The following is a 17,563-nucleotide window of genomic DNA, read 5'->3' on the forward strand; positions in this document are numbered from 1 at the left end:
CACACACACATATATATATACACATACTGGAGGACATTGGTACATTTTTTCTATTTTTTTCCCTCTAAGGGACAAAGTATGAAATAAATTTATTGAAGAAAATTTTATAGTACATTAACAGAGACAGGGACTTCTAAACCTACCTTTTAGAATATATTTTTTATAATACATTCAAAAGAATAAGTTATTGACAGGTAGCAAATCATTAACTGTGTCACATGCTTTGCATATTGTTTTAGTTTCTGTTTGTGTTATGTCAGTAGCCCTTAGACTTTTCGTAGATTGCAAGTCTTATAAAAGTGTGGATGGAAAACCTGTGAATATACAAATCTACAGTTTTTAAAGTAAAAAATCAAATTATCCAGGGCCAGTATTAAGGTAAGTCTGCATTTTTAAATAGTATTTGAAAAGGATCGTGAGAATGGAAAGTCTAGTTAGTAGCATTTTGTTGATTCTGCTTTGCCACAAACTGATTCTGTAAAATTATTGTAGTTTTTAGAGCACACATATTTATGTTGGCTAACAGACCGGGGACCAGATAACTGTGAATGATGCAATGATACAAGGCATTCTCTCTAGTAACACTTAATTGTACCCCACCTGGTGCATGAGACCATGCTGCTCTTTGAAGTGATGTCATGGACAAATGTAGGGGATATTAGGAGCTGAGATCTTTAACAGAGATTTCATATGCACCTGCAAACAGGCATTTGTGTTTGGTCTTGGAATTAAGACATTGGACTGCACTTTGGGGGATACAGACCTGCGAGTCTCTGTATAAGTCTCAGCTTACCTGATAGCTTTCTGTGCCACCAGACATGACTGGAGACAAACAGCATAGCAGCTGTTTGGACAGGTTGTGTGTCAGAGGTAGAAATCACCTGGCTCCCAGCTGCTCTCCATGCAGTTGTTTCAGCATCTGGATGGAGTCTGTAAAACTTCCATTCTCATTAGGGGTAATAAGGCAATAAGTTAACTCCTGTTTGTGAAGTGTTCTGTCACAGAAGGATAGGGAGGTTGTAAAGACCGAGAAATCCAGTTACCCTAGTTATTCATGCCAGGTACAAAATCAGAGGCTATTCTCTGCCACTCAAATGTCCAGTACAGTATTACTTATTAAATATGAACCTTAGAGTGTTTGGATCCAGTCATTGACTTGCCTTTTACTGTCATGTTTTCTACAACAGTCAAATAGCGAACCATTTTTTTTTTTTTTTGTCTGTTCTTAAAACCATGCATAATGTTCTTATCACAAAAAGGTGGTACATCAAGTTGCTGATTGACATGTCTGTATGCAGAGTAAATAGTTTTCTTTGGATTTTTTTTGAAAAAACACTGCTAATCAACTCATAGGATGATTCATACACAAGTTTGCAGATTAAGAAACATTCATAAAGACAAAGTTCAGTTTATGCTGAAGTTCACTGACGTTCACTTCCTAGAATCTGACTGTAAGTTGGATATAAATTGCATCAGTGATTTGAAAAAGACTAGTGCTGTTTTTGTTTTGTTTTATTTTTTTGAGAGGGTAGGAAAGGACAATTAAAGGATTCCAGCTATCCCAGCTGTGATATCACCTGACCTGACTGACCTCTTCTGGGCCAAGACATGAAATTGAAGTAGAAAATAGAATGTTTAGAGACCTAGCATCTATTTAGGCTGTTATGTCTCTACTGTCTTCTTCAGGAAATTAAGAGCTTAGGTTCCCTTCTGGGATTTGTACCTGAGTCAAAGTGTAGACAAGCCCAGTCAACAGAAGCTTAGAATAGTCATTACCTTTCCAAGGGTTTGTGTGATATTAACTGATTGTGTCATTTCATTCTTCAGGGGCAGTGTGCCTAAACTAACAAAACTCCATGAGACCTGTCTCTGCCTGCCCTGCCCTGTCTGCCTTGGCACAGCTGTTCTCAGGGTACCTGCCTGATGCTCTTTGGTGGAGGCATCACCCCAAACCTGGTGCTTTGGCATGTCCTGCATCTCATTCTTTGAAAAATTCTGCCAGCAGAATTTTTCCTAAGAAATGCAAACAAAACAGTGGATGCTGTGGTTCTAATGTTCACATCTTAGCAAAAGTGGAACTGAATGAGACAAAGATGTACTTCATTGTAGCGCCTGCCAAATAGTACAGGTCTGAAAAGGACCCTTACAATGTTAGGCAATCTAAACATAGGTTTGGACTGTGAACAAATTTGTTCTGTGGCAGCTAGTGTGATTAGGTTATCTGTGTGTAGCTACTACTCACACAGCTTGGGAGATGTTTATCAAAGAGGTGTAGACTGGAGCAGGCCTGAGTCCTTCCAAGTCTCTTTAACAGGAGAACTGCAATCCAATTCAGCACTGCATTGCTGCATCAGGACAAACAAACTCGGAAAGTAAAACTATGAGATGTATGCACACAAGCCCAGTCACCCAGCTGGAGGTGACCTAATGACGCATACTCTGATACAGTGGTGTGTACCCAAGACAGGAGTTCCCTCAGTCTTTTGTGCACAGTGACGGAGTCACTCAGAAGTCAAAGTGCTGGGAAGGAGTCGATCTTTTTTGTTTCCCTAATCTGGTTTTAAAAAATTAGTAGGGGTAAGCTTTTTTCTTAGTATTTTGCTACTTTTAAGAATTGTCTCAGTGGCTGCTTGAGAAGGAGAAGAATTGCCATGGTTGGGAGAGTGACTGCCCTCAGGAGGTTCAGAGGTACAGCTTCTCTGGCACTGATTCTTCACAGATATCTCAGTACATTCTGCATTTTGTACTTGCTTGTTTAAATTGCAGTATGATAATTTAAAAATAAATTATTGTTACTGATGATTTTCCTTTTTCTTCTTAGGTTTAGGAACCCATAATGAAAAATGAGTGAACCAGTTAAAAAGACAATTAGACAATTTAGATTTATGTTCTCCATAATAGACATGCATCAATGAAGTTAGTTTAATATTTAATTCAAGAACACAGAAAAATGGAAGTCCTTTGGTTTTTATTCAGCTTGCCATGATAAAAATATGCAACCAACTTTTTTTTTTTTTTTTTTTTTTTTTTTTTTTTTTCCATAAAGGACAATGAACAAGCGTTATCATCAGGAAGAAGACTCTGTTGTAAGAAAGCATTTACTTTTAATCTGACTTTCTTCACATGAAATGAGGACAGAATGACAACAGCAACAATCTAACACATAATGAAGTATACCAAGGAGAATTTTATTTTTTTACTTTGTGGAATTATAATTTATATAGTTGATATAGGAGTGGATTTCTGGGTAGCCAGTAAATATTTCTATAAGGGACAATATACTTGGGCTATATTAATAATCAGTTTTAGATGTCTTTCATCACTAATAACTCAAATATTCAGTTATCAGTGGTTTAAAAATGACTGTGAAGGTACTGATCCTGAGAAGCTCAAATGGATTTTTCTGGTTCATTTCTTTCACTGTGGAATTTTTATAAGGTAAGCACTTTTATTTTATTTTATTTTATTTTATTTTATTTTATTTTATTTTATTTTATTTTATTTTATTTTATTTTATTTTATTTTATTTTATTTTATTTTATTTTATTTTAAAATGAGAAATCATACTGCTTTTAGCCAGTTTATAAAGAAATCCCAGTGCCAGGTTATTATGTTAATATGGCTTCAGGAACACTGCTGGCATTAACAACTACTACTCCACATAAGTGAATAAATTTTGTCTGCTTATGCCAGGAGTAAATTATGCCAGGTTTTGATGGAAATATAGATTTTTTTTTCGTTTTCATTTGACCTATTAATAATATTCTATTTGATTCATCATCCTTTTGATAATTTTAATAAGATTGCTTTACAGAGAGGTACTCTTGTACTTGATAAAGAAATGTAGGTTTTTTAAAGTGATGTTAGGAAGATAATTTGTGTGGTTACATTAGCTGGAGTAAGTTACATAGCTGAAGTAAGAGGTAATATGTGAAATCAAAACTCTAACAAAACTTAGAAAACCACCAGAATTTGGGAAAGAAATGAGTAATTCAATACTAAGTAAGAATGCTTACTGCAGGGACTGAGTTATAGTGACAGGCACCTTTGTTTCCTGACAGGTGCATGTCCAGGAGTAGTTTAAGATACCATATGTTTAACATTCTTTCTTTAGCTTCTGTGGTGGTGTTACTGTAAAATTATCATTATAGAGATCATTTTTGCTAAGATTTTACTTTTATTGTAAAACTGATTTGAAAGATTTTGATGAAAAGTCCCGAGGACCTGAATTTCCATCATTTTGTGTAAGTAACATTCAATAAACCTGAGCAGATATAGACTCCTCAGAGGCATTTAATAAAATGCTTATTTAAAATGCCTCTTTTAACTTCCTATATTTATGCCAATGTAAAAAATCCTCTAGTATACATGTTTCATTCATCTTATATTATCATGGATTAAGGAAAATGATGAAGTTTCTACATACAACAATTAACTTTTACTTCTGAATATATACATTTTTTTCCTTTTGTCCAACAGCTTTGCTTTTCTGCTACTCCTCTTACAATTCTAAAGTCTTAGACTTCACAGAGAAGTATTTACTGCCAGGTTTTATCTTTCTGATGTCAGGCAGTAGAAAATCTTAAAATACAATATTTCAAAGGAAAAAAAATAAATAAATCCCTGTTCAGTTTCACCAATGGATTTGTATTCAAATCCATGGACATGGGTTGGTTCAGCCTGGAGAAAAGGAGGCTCAGGGGTGACCTTATTGCTCTTTACAGATACCTTAAAGGAGGCTGTAGCGAGGTGGGGGTTGGTGTATTCTCCCACGTGCCTGGTGACAGGACGAGGGGGAATGGGCTTAAGTTGAGCCAGGGGAGTTTTAGGTTGGATGTTAGGAAGAACTTCTTTACCGAAAGGGTTGTTGGACACTGGAACAGGCTGCCCAGGGAAGTGGTGGAGTCACCATCCCTGGAAGTTTTTAAAAGATGTTTAGATGTAGAGTTTAGGGATATGGTTTAGTGGGGACTGTTAGCGTTAGGTCAGAGGTTGGACTCGATGATCTTGAGGTCTCTTCCAACCTAGAAATTCTGTGATTCTGTGATTCTGTGAAGTGAGATGTACAAACACCCAGCCACAGGGACACTACCAGATTTTGCCTTTCAGAGGGGATATCTCTGGGCCCACTGTGGCCTACTCCTTTTTGGCCATCTCCAAGTCTCGTCATCTTCAGGTTTGGCCATCCTTATTTTGCTGCCTACAAACCTTCCCCATTGAGATTTTTTTCTTCCAAAGTAAATTAAAGCCCTGACCTCAGCTTCTGGTACCTGATGATCAATGTTAAGCCAGAAACTACAGTGTCATATGGTAACCCTCCCTTCTTCCTCTTTCTCTACTATGATATCATTCTCTGTAATCTGTATCAGACTGTAATTCTGGCTTGATGTTACACACCCAGGTTTCCCCTAAAATCTCCTGCTGATTTGTGCCTATCTTTAAGACCTCTCTTTAAATGTGAAATTTTAGGATTCAGATCCAAATTCTGATCATCTTCAACTCTTGGTTATGTAATCTTGACTAAAAAGCTGTATCCGTTCAAAGTACTACCTCTACACACATATTTTTAATAGATTAATTCTTACGCTTTCCAATGAATACATCTTACCATGAATTCTATTCATGGAAATTCTATTCATTTGGAAATTCTATAATTTCCAAATATCTTTCCCACAATTAACCCCATCTTCTTTTAGAGGTTTGTTATCTAGTAAACATAATTTTGCCCTTCGCAGTGGCAGTGTAGCCATCTTGATCACCTGTTCTCTATTGCACAAATAATGTTTTCTCCTGTGCTGCTGCTTACAGTTGGAAAAAAAAATCCAATTTGACATACATAAATTACAAAACTCTTTGAGCCACTCCTCAAAATTCATCAGTTTGATAATGCATACAGTAAAGTATAAGCTGATAACAGCAAGCTGACACCTGTGCTTGTACCTGGTCATCAGCTGTTATATACTTCAATAGGAAGCATATAACATTTTTCTTAGGTGTATTCACGTGCACTTCCTTCCTGCCCTCCTTCGTCATCCAGAAAATTTAGACAATGAGTATTTATTTCTATACTTATTTCTATAGTGAATACAGTCAAAACAGATATTGTCAGAAGTCAGGTCATAATTATTAAGGTGAACCTCACCAGGTTGTACTTTGGGGCAGGAACATATCTTTCCAACCTACCAAAGAGGGAAACAGGGACCTAACTTGTAAATACTGACTCAGCCAGAGAACTTAGAATTCCTGAAACTGGAAGATATGAATACACCTTGCTAAATTCTCTCTCTCCTTCCAAGCTTCCTTCCTCCCTCCCTCCATTCTTCCCTTCCTTTCTTCAGGTTTTGTAATCACACTATCAGTGCTAAGTTATAAATATTGAAATCACATGTGTGTACATATATGAACATAATACATATGTACATAAAATATAGAAACATTATGCACAATATATAAATAAAAATTAAAATTATTCCATATATAATAGTTATGTTTTATATAAAATGTTATTCTCTGAGAGGAGCTTTTCAAGACAAAATTTAGGTGTACACTAGTACACCTAAATACATGTACATTAGTACATGTACATGTATTAGCCACACTGACTAAATTTATTTTCATCCTGACCCACATAGATGGGTCCCACCGATGTCAATAGAGTTAAGAACAGGCTGCAGCATAATAACTGACCTTAAGAAGATAACACAGTCAGTGAATGTGGAAAAAAGAAACATTTTCATGTGACCCTGTATGAATTCACTGACTTCTAGCAATTTGCAACATCAGTCAAGAACACTAGGAAGACTAAATTTTAGCAAGTAATAAACTTTTCTGTCAGAATAGCAGACCACAGAGGCAGCTACAGTTGTGATAGTGAAAGTTGCTATTATGTCTCTTGATGCTTAAAAGAAGGATCATGATGCCCTACTTTAAAAAGAAGCAGATGAAAAAGATTTTTTTGCATATTTTTAAAGGTGAATTCTAAATATATAAGAAATCAGAACAAATGCAAGTGCTCTGTTAAACGTGGTATTATTCCATGACATTAAAAAAAAAAAGCGATGAGAAAAATGTAGTTGAGCTAGATGATGTCCAGTTATATTTGTACAGCTTTCGCATGTGGTAAACCACACCCAAACTGAGTGGATCAAAAACAAAGACTGAAGCTGGTAATGTGCCTCCAGCAATTTTGTGTACAACAAGAAGATCTGCAAGACAAAGTAATTAGGAAAGTATTTAAAATATTAAGTCAGTGTGGTACAGAGTTAATTAAAGTGGAAGTTTTGTAATGCTACTTTAAGTGAGTTAGAAATCATAGAATAATATGTACTTGCTCACGTTTTCTTAAGAAAACTTTTCTGCCCTAAGGTATTGACAGTCACATCAGTTTCCTGGACTTAATCCAAGCCTTTTGATACTTAGAAGATTAGGTTTAATGTGCAGCAGAGAAGAAATTCCCTTTGATTAAGGATTTATATAATTCTGTGAACTGTGACTGCCTGACCAGAATTCAGAAGAGACAATTGTTGCTGCCAGGTCTCTCTCACTCTCTCCTTCCATGGAACTATGACTTTCCAACTGGCACCCAAACTCTCATCAGTGCAGTTTAGTGAGATGGGATGTGTACCGTAGTACAGGGACTGCAGTGTAAATTTTAAGAGGAAGCAGGTGACATGGAAGCACTGTCAAGACAGCTTGCCCGTGATGTTTGAAGCCATGAAGTAACAAAAACAAGTAGCTGTCACATTTGTGAATTTCCAGTCACATTTAGAGCCTAAGCCTTCCTAATGTTACAGGAGAATACAAGGAAATTTCATCCCTTAAGAAATGATGAGGAAACTGTAGGAGCAGCTCAAGAACAGAGACACCTGATCTGTGCTTAAATGAGTGTTTATAACAAGGCGTCCTAACATCTGTTCTCCACAAAGCAACTCTACAAGGGCAGAAAACTTTTTTTTTTTTTTTCCCTAACAAAGTGAATATGATATTTAGAAACACTGATAATTTTTTACTGTTCGCATATGACAATTATAGTTGTAAAGAAATCTGTTTTCATTCTTTTGTCTTCCAAGTAGTTTGTATATTTAATAAATGAAAAAAATCTTTTATGAGTTTAGAGAGGGTAAAAGTAAATGGCAAACAAAATGGCAATTTGTCTGTATTATTGACACACAACCATGCCCATCTCACCTTGAGTTTAAGATGTAGCTCTATCTAAAGTATGTAGTCAATCAAATATTTTTAATTAATACATTTTTTTATTCCAGGTGAAATAGTTTAAATAGTTTTAACTTTTTTTTTTTTTTTTTTTTTTTTTTTTTTCTTCTAATTTGTGAATATTGGAACAAAATGCTACTATGGCAATAGATATATTAATGTAGGAATAAAATGATGATGGGTTCAGAGCAGGTGCAGTGTTTAGGTGAATAGTGGTCATGACAAATAGAGAATACTGGAGCCTGACCTGTCCCTTAGTACAGAATGAACTCTACCCGTGGCTTTGAATGCACTAGTCCAATGCTAAGCCTAAAAGTTGACTACAGGTCCTTCCTAAAATATTGCTTACCAAATGGGCAGATGGTAATGGGAGTATAAGCTCAAAATGTCCTTATAAAATGAAAGATCTGTCACAGTGAACTACAGTGAGTGACAGAGACATGTGGAGCTCATGGAACACCATCTTGCTTAATACGTCATGGAAATATTTGGACTTTTACAGAAAAAACGATGTATTTTATACAATATTCAAAGTCAGAAGTGGACTAACCAAAGTAACTATTGCTAGTGAAAAATACTATAGCATATCTTCTTTTAACAATAGAAACCTAGTATACCATGCTAGGCTTAGAAGGAATATGCTTCTGAAAACTGACAGGTGATTTCAGTTGTGCATCCAAATGAAATACTCTTTTTACAATATGTCTGCTGTTTGCCTTGCATATCATCTGCTGTCTCAGCTGTGAGCTCTGCAGCTCAAAATTTATGCAGCTGGTTTTCACTTCACAGGCAAACACAGGCTCTGGTGAATGAGTCCATGGACAACTAACAGATTGGTCTACCCAATTGTTTTTTCTTGAAAACATTGTAAACTCTCCAGATGTTTACATCTCCAATGCAAGAACCAGATGTTTTGGTATCCTAATTGTTTTATAAACTGAAAAAGCTATAGAAGGCTTGCCAAGCAGTTTAGTTCTTTGCTTATGGGAGATTACTCAGAAAACAGTAAAATAAATACACAAAAGCATAAAACCAGAAAACAGTTTCCTTTGGGAGTAAATAATGGATCTAGAGCCAGCTGACGGAATCAGAGTGCAGCCTGAGTGTCAGGGCTACAGTCTGTAGAGTCTCTGTCAGGAGAAGGACAAAAGATCTTCCTCCAAGGCTCCTCAGTGGTGGCATAACTGCCTAACACCTTCTGCTGATGCTTCCAGGTTGCAAGCCTGGAAATTCTCGCTTTACATATAACATGCTTACTATTCCAGGAAATAAATCATGATTCCTCTAGTATGCACTTAACCCAGGACCTGCAAATCCTGACTCTTTCACTTGTAGCAACAGAAGGGCCCCTGTCACTGTGTCCCTTGGGGTCAAGGGTTTTGGTCTTTAAAGATGGTGAAGGTGTTAAACTTCTAACATCTGGAGGAACCAGGAATCTGTCTGAGCTCCTCCAGTAAACTGAGGTACTAAGTACTCAAAACTGAGGTACTGAGCTGAGGTTACTGTTTGAGCAGTGAGCAAAGGGGACTGTGCTTCAGTGCCAAATTGGGATGAGATCTGGGTGTCAAATGATCACTTGTATACTGTTTTCTGCATAAAGGAAATGCAACTGTACAAGTTTCATGGGATTCTTAGTATATGTGTTCCTGTGAACAACCAGGGAATTGGGAATCTACAGCACTTTAGCACGAACCTTGAAGTCATCTAGGATGCAGTCTCAAGCAATGGAAGTAGGGGCCAGGCTAAGGGCATAGCCTGCATGTTTGCAGACTTGCACAAATGTATGAGATAACCTAGTGATGGTCTGTGATGTTCTGCTTGATTTATCCTAAAACCAAATCCTAATGAATGATGCAGTCTTCATCATCTAGATGACTAAATTCTTCTGTCAAGAGGGAAGACCTTTAGCAATGTTTATGATGTTAGAAAATTTGGCTGAATAACAGTGAATTTTCTTGAGGAAGGATGGCTTTTGTTGTTGGATGTAGCCCAAATGGGTTCATTGGAGAAGAATATTAGAAGTTCAAATGATCTGGGAAATGCAAAGGCAGAAATAAGGTTGAAAGTGATGTCTGAAGGCTGTTAGGCTCAAAATTTTATTTATAGGCAAATACATTACTTGTAAAGCCAATAAATTATTATATGATTAAAATCTCAGTAGTTTATTCCAAGAATCATTATTAGTCTGGATCCATTTATTACTAGATAAGAAAAAATGCTTCTATGCATAAAAAGTTTCAGTAGTAGTAATCCATTTAGAATTGTTATACATATTTCTTGCTTCCTATTCCCTTTTCTGCTGTTTTGCTCACTTGTCCTCTACTCCTCTAGATCCTGAGCTCAGCAGTTTCATTCTGGTGTAAGGGGGTATTACAGTTACCAGTTTCTGGAGTCTTGATGGAAGGAATATAAGGCTCAAGTTGATGGCTTCTTCTTCACACTAGGATTCCCTTTGGGACTTTTTTGTATATTTACATTTGGACTTTGCTGTCTCTTAATTTATCTGCAGCTTATTATACATCAAAATTTAGTATCTATGGGCCCTTTAAGTCATGTTAGATGCTATTTATTTGCTGGCTTTTTTACCCCTAAAACAACTTTCATCTGTCTCTAGGTCAGCACTTCAGAATGTGAGTTTTAATGAGTAGTTTACAGCCTTGTTGTCTCCAATGCCAAGCCGTGCTATGCATTACTTTTCTGCACTGCATCTCAAGGCCTCTGTTATCAAACCAGGACTATATTTCTCTATACTACTCTACTCTCTACTCTATACTCTGACATGTCTTTTGGTGGTAGGGGGATAGTTGGACTACATGATCTTGGAGGTCTTTTCCAACCTTAATGATTCTATGATTCTATGTTGTCATGATAGTCATATATATATCATTCAAGATAGAGTATCTACTTGTAACTGTAACCCATATGAAAGTATGACTGTACCACACAAAAACAAACAAAAGAGCCAACTGGTCAATTAGATTTTTTTATTATTATTATTTTTTTTTTCCTGTGGCAAATACAAGCTAAACCAAGCTTGGTGTAGCTAAAACAAGTAAAACAAAATTGCAGGCAAGTCAAGAAAACTTCAAACAGAACAAGCCTGACAAGCATGAGTCCTGAGGCCTTGCAAAGTCAGTATGAAGCTCATGTCCCATTACTAGCAATGGCAGTGACTATTACAGTGCTTCAGTTACAAGGTCTAGTCTACAACCTTCACAGCCAGTGCTACTAATCACTTGAAATGAGGTAACTGGAAGAAGAAATCAAACATTGCTTTGGTTCAGGGTGAGAACAGTTCAGCTGGCAAGAGTTCATTAGCTGTGAGAATCTGTTCCTCTGGAGTTGCCCCAATCTCATCTACTATAGACAGCATTACACAGTACTTCTGGTTTCCAAAGCACTAGTGCAATGAACCACACCATTCCCCATGGCTGAGTGTATGTATGAGTCCATGAGGGACAGTGGAAATACTGTAATTTGCAGCAGCTGTAGTTCTGGTCCTACATCAGGCAGTGGACATTGTTCTGTTTTCCTAAACACGGCTTGTAAAAATTATCACGAACAAGAGCTGGTTCCTCTCGTAATCAAATGGTTTTTGATTAAAAATTATTTGTACTCTCCCTTGTGAGGTGCTATGCCCACCTTCATGCCCGAAGTAAAGGCCTTGAAAATGGGAATCAAAGCTAGGAATTATTTATCTCTAAGCATGGCATTAGAGAAATCCTGACTAGAAAAAGTTCTTTACTAGACATAATAATGCATGCCAGCCAACTGACTAACTAATTCTATTTATCTTTACATTTTCTGCTCTTTTAGAGGAAATTTTAATTTAGTCTTAATTGAAAATAAACCATAATTGTTCTAAAAGTCTTTGAGGTGCACTCATTTGCTAAGGGAAATGGCTTGTTCTTGTAAAATTACTCAGATAATAGAATCTGTAGTCCCAGGAGATCTGTGTCTTGACAGTAATTTTCTGAAATTAAAGTCTTCCTGGGTATTTAGAAAAGAATGTTTGAGTGATAATTTTTTAATTTTTTTTTTTTCCCAAAAATCCTGTTGTATGTTTGCATTTCATCAGTTGTTATCCTTGGGGGTTATAGTCTTATATTATATGCAGTTGGATATTCACAGCTGGATATTCACTAATTCCCTTAAAAGGATAGAAAAAAGGTAAATGAGTATCTCATATAGACTGAGAAGAGATGCTGAGGGAATTTTCAGAAATGCGTTATCTTTTAAGAAATAAAAAACTAACAAAATAACACTTGTAATCTTTTTTCAGGCAAGTCTCATTCTCTTCTAGTTGTTTTTACTTTGCATCAGTATCAGTGAGCATAAATGATTATCTGATATCACCGATACCAGACAGATATCAGACTAGATCTTAGCTTAGTAGAAAGTATTGGACTACATTCAAAGAAAAAATGTGAATGGAGAATGAAATGGGAAAAGTCTTTGTTAGCCCATATAATTTTATAGAGTCATGCTTTCAAAAAACAGTCTAATCAAGTCTCTCTTTTTAATAGGTATTGGTTTGCTTTGAAGTATGGCTGCCAAGCTGCATTTAAACAAAACAGCAATGGAGATGTATCAGAAACAGACCATCCCAACTTCATTCAAAAACAAGCCATTGATGTACTGACCGATATTAACATGCTCAGGATATTCAAGACTTTTCTGGAGACCACACCACAGCTTTTTGTCCAGATTTATGTACTCATGGAACACAGAAACCATAATTTCTATCAATGTGAGTCTTTCTTTCTCTATGATTTGAAAGCTGAGTATTTTACCTAAAAGGATAACTCATGTTATTGTAGAAAATTTTAAATGTACCTTGGAAAACATACACTGCGTTGTATAATTGCTTTGCATTTAGTTATAATTTCTGTCTCTTAGATGATCCATTCTGCTAAATTCATGGAAATAAGGTTTCACTGTACCAAGTCATTAATGTAAACATGATACATCATTTGAGAATAAGCTGTTGAATATCGTTAGCGTATATATTTTAGAACCATTAGTGTGTGCTTGCCTATAGTTCTTTTAAAATGGCTAACTGGACATCTAGAAATTGGTAACATATTTAGAGCAGCCCTGTGACTTGTCACTATCCTCATCCATGCTTTACAGGTAAGGGAGAGAGTCATAAAAAAAATGCACCAGCAGTGCAGAATGCCGTATGAGGAATAGATACTGGTTTAAATCTCAGAAGCAGGAGAGCAGCTATACTATTTTCAGCTCTGAAGCTAGCAGCAGTATGTGCAAGACATTTACCTGCTCAGGGCTGGATTTTATCTAACCAAATGGAAAAACCTACATTGTTGTTTAGTGTTTTTTCATGGAGTTAATAAGTACTCAGATGCAATGGTTAGATGAACCTCATCTTAAATATGACCATGTGAAGGGTCAAGTCTCAGTTATAGGTACCTACATATAAACATCCTAGCCTCAATATCAGTTTCTGAAACCAAAGTTTTTATGGGCTTTTTTCTTGCAATACCTTGGGAGTTTCTAAGGCACCCATGGACAGAAATGACAAATATGACACAAAATTTTGGTGAAACCAGCAACAGCAAGAGATCCCAAATGGCAACAGATGCCTAGATTTAGGCAACTAAACTGAGCCTTAAAATTAAGGTGACTTGTTCAGGAGCATGGAGGAAATATTATGTTGGTAAAAGGAAAGTGCAAAGAAACATGAACTTGGTCAGTACTTGTTCAAAACTTCAGAAATTTTAATGTAAAATAAATATATTTCTAATAGGTCTAACAGTTATCCTTGTGTTTTGTTTAGATGCTGCCATTATTATGTCTTTCTGTGGTATTTCCTTTTCAACGGTTGATTATCAGATATCATTACGAAAATCTCTGCCTGATAAAGACAGATTTCGTGTACTTTCCAAGTTGGTGTATCTCTTCTATAAACTGCTTACCATCACTTCTTGGATACTCAGTATTTCACTGGTCACTCTACTAAGTGCTAGAAGTTCTGTAATTCTGCTGATACTTCTTTGGAGCTGTGGTTTTGCCTGGACTTTGAAACAACACACAACATTTTGCAAGTCTAAGAAGATGGAATTTCTGTACAGAACTATCATTGGAATCGTCCTGCTTTTTACCTTTTTTAACATAAAGGGGAGAAAAACAAAAGTTCCTGTTTCTATTTATTATGTTACTCACACCCTTGTAACTGTAGGCATTCTGCTTGTATATTGGTTTTGGAAACCCTTGGTTGTCAAGGAAATACATTTTACAATTGTGGGCATCTTAACTATTCTCTGTCTGGTGTTAGGTATTGTTTTTCTTGTTGTTTATTACAGGCTTTTTCATCCTACTTGTTATTGCAAACAACGGACATGTTTCGATGAAGTTGATAGAGGGGCAGGAGACAATGTGGAAATTGGTAGATTTCAGAATTTCATAATGCAATGAAGAGTATAGATTTTTATGTAGACTTCAAAACAAACACTTGCTGAACAGTCTTTGTTTTTTGTTTATTTTCACTAAGTAGCACTTAATGGCACAGAGTTATTGGCTGTGAATAACCATTTTTTTTTTTTTTTTTTTTTGTGGTGCTTTACAAATCCTTTATAACATGAAAATTTTTCTATGTGCTGGTCAATGTTATTTTTTAAAATAGAAACAATTTATCCCTCCAACCCAATTCACTGTTTTAGTTTTAACCAATGTAAATAAAACAGGAAAAGCTAAAAGTGAATCAAATGAAAGACATAATTACTGGTGTATTCTGTTTATGTTGCTTCTGTTAAAAACAAGGCTTACTGGCTTATTCTTGCTGGAAGGAAAGAGGAGTGCATTTGAAATAATCAGGGGTAGCAATCTGTTAGTTGTCTGCTTTTTCCCATTACTGTAAAACCTGCAGTTTTTCTTTAGATGAGTATAGCTACAAAACTCACTGACTTTTCCTTAAATTTTCCCTAAAGAAGAATAGTTTTGATTTATGGTCCAATCACTGTCTTGCCACAAGGAAATTTGGGGAGATAGTTTAAAGCACTTTATCTTCTAGGTGTTTTAATGACTCCTTTATTGCTTTTGTTCTGCTAGTCTTTCACACACCCTTTTGTGTTTAGGAGTGATGCCACTTTATTGTTCTGGATTATAATAGCAGCCTGAATGATTTATTGATAGCAACAGGATTCTCAGATATAAAGGAAGAATCTTCCTTGAAGCTTTCCTCTCCTTCAAGCTCTAAAATGTAATAATTTAAATGCTGGTTACCACTGAAAGAAGAGGAGGCTAGGCATGCAGCGGTACAGCTTCTTTTGTCTTTGTCACTAGAGAAAAGTGGAAAGGGAACCAACAGTTCTTTTTGATACATTACATTTGCAGGAGGTGACAGTGAGTATGGCTGAGAAGTGATGGAATAACCAGCTTGTGCATCAAATTTTTTTTGGCAGAAGGCAGAGTGAAACTAGACAACATTTCATTCCGATTTTCAAATGCTATATCAACAACAGTAAATGCTGTACAAGAAAATAAAATCCATAGCCACTATTTCATCAGAATCAAAACCTAAGGTGAAGTCTTTCAGAGCTGCTGGTTTTACAGCTGAGTTACAGAAAGTGGGCCTCCTTCTTTCTTCTTCTTTTCCAATAATTTACATTTGCAACTAGAATAGCCACAGGCAAAGGGAGGAAATGGGTCTTGAGAAAAGAGACTAGAGATAAGCACAGCTGATAAACTTTGCCAGGAACAAAATCTGTTAGCATTATTGATTGACAGAAACATCCCTGACATTTTGGGGGAAGGGCTGATGCTCTGGTTGATAGGTTGCTGAAGAGCTGATTTCTGTGCCTTTTGTGTCAAGTCCATGAACTGCAGACCACTTTTTGATCGTTACCCTTCTAGCCTGAGCAGAGCTCAGTGAATCTTTTGAATGTGCTTTTTCCTGTTGCATTGTCAAGCGAATTGCTTCCACACTTCTCTTCACCAAATCAACCATCATTTACATCTCCTTAATCCCATTCCAGGAAATTAATTGCTAGGTGTATAGCTTGGACTTCATGGTCTGTCTTTCTGATCATACATGTGAAAAAACAATAGAGTGAGAAGAATTTACTTCTAAAATCCCTCAGTCACCCACTTGACTGAGTGGGGTGACTAGGATGTCTGTTCAGAAGGTAGAGAAAAAAAAAATCACAATCCACGAGAAAGAGATAAAAAAATAAAAAAGCACAATCCATGAGACTTAAGCAATATTTTTTCTCAAATGAGTACATAAAAGAGCACTTTTATTTCTCTTTACTCTGGAAAAAAAAAAAAAAAAAGAAAAAGAAAAAAAAAAAAAAGATTTATTTGCCTTGCAAAGGCTGCAAAAATGGAGCACAAGGCTCCATCCTTCTTTATACATCATGATTGTCCCAAGTTCTCCCTTATCTACAGAGTATTTATTACTGGTGTTGGTGCTTTTGGCAGCAAAATGCATGATTTTAGTCTGAATATACTCTTAGTTTTCTATGAGAAAATAGGATCTTAAATATTCAAGACTAAAATCCCTTTATTGCTTCCTACACTTTCATTGTTCATCTGAAATCCTAGGAAGAGACTAGGGTAAGGCAGGGTGGAAAAGTAAGAATACTATCTCTATCTTGCAGATTTTTTTTTCTGTTATTTGGAAGAAGACCTCAAACTTTGCACATTATCTTGGAAGCAAATCTTTGGGGAAATATGAGCTTCTGAGAAGCCTGAGCATCGGACTTTCAGCCCCAGGGCCTCCAGGTTGTCTGCCTGCCTGCCAGATGCCAGGAATCTGGAGCCTGAGTTGTGCTGGAGGAAGGTTTCTGGTGAAACAAAACAAATTTGTCTTGGTGACCTTTTTTTTTTTTTTTTCTTTTCCTCTCACTGAACTTACAAATTCCAACTAAAAGCATTTTGTTGTTGTATCTCTGCCCAACTCTTAGCACTCATTTTCTTTCATGGGAGAAAAAATGCATGTTGAACTGCCTTCTATTGTTCTCCTTTTGCTTTCTTCGTATGTCTTATCGTTCTCTCTTCTGCACTATGGAAGAAGAAAGCTACATGGAAGTTGAGTTCGCAACAAAGGCATCTATGTGGCTATTTATATTACACTAATACAAACACACACAAACCTAATTACTTAAGTTTCATTTCCCATTTTATGCCTGTAAATTCTAGTGGATATAAATTCAACCTTATTCTAAACCTTGGAATGGATCCTTTGGGAAGTCACACAGATTATTTTCATAAAGCTTAAACAGATCTTCAGTATCCTGCTACAGGTACTGTGAACCTCTCTTTTGCCATCATCAGTCACAGAGCCTTCGAGAGAAGTGAATTCATGTTAGCTTATCCCCTTCTTAACTTG

At 36.2% G+C, this 17,563-nt stretch overlaps 1 protein-coding gene across 1 annotated transcript; it reads left to right on the forward strand.

The window, feature by feature from the left end:
- The first annotated feature begins 298 nt into the window (after positions 1 to 298).
- XKR9 (XK related 9) lies at positions 299 to 14,781 on the forward strand. The gene is made up of 4 exons (XM_082752759.1): positions 299 to 378; positions 3,047 to 3,438; positions 12,741 to 12,964; positions 14,012 to 14,781. The coding sequence occupies exons 2-4, from the start codon at positions 3,167 to 3,169 to the stop codon at positions 14,647 to 14,649; spliced, it is 1,134 nt and encodes a 377-aa protein (XP_082608885.1). The 5' UTR covers positions 299 to 378; positions 3,047 to 3,166; the 3' UTR covers positions 14,650 to 14,781.
- The last annotated feature ends 2,782 nt before the right edge of the window (positions 14,782 to 17,563 follow it).

This window comes from Aythya marila, assembly GCF_965140915.1.
Source record: "Aythya marila genome assembly, chromosome: 2".
NCBI lineage: Eukaryota > Metazoa > Chordata > Aves > Anseriformes > Anatidae > Aythya > Aythya marila.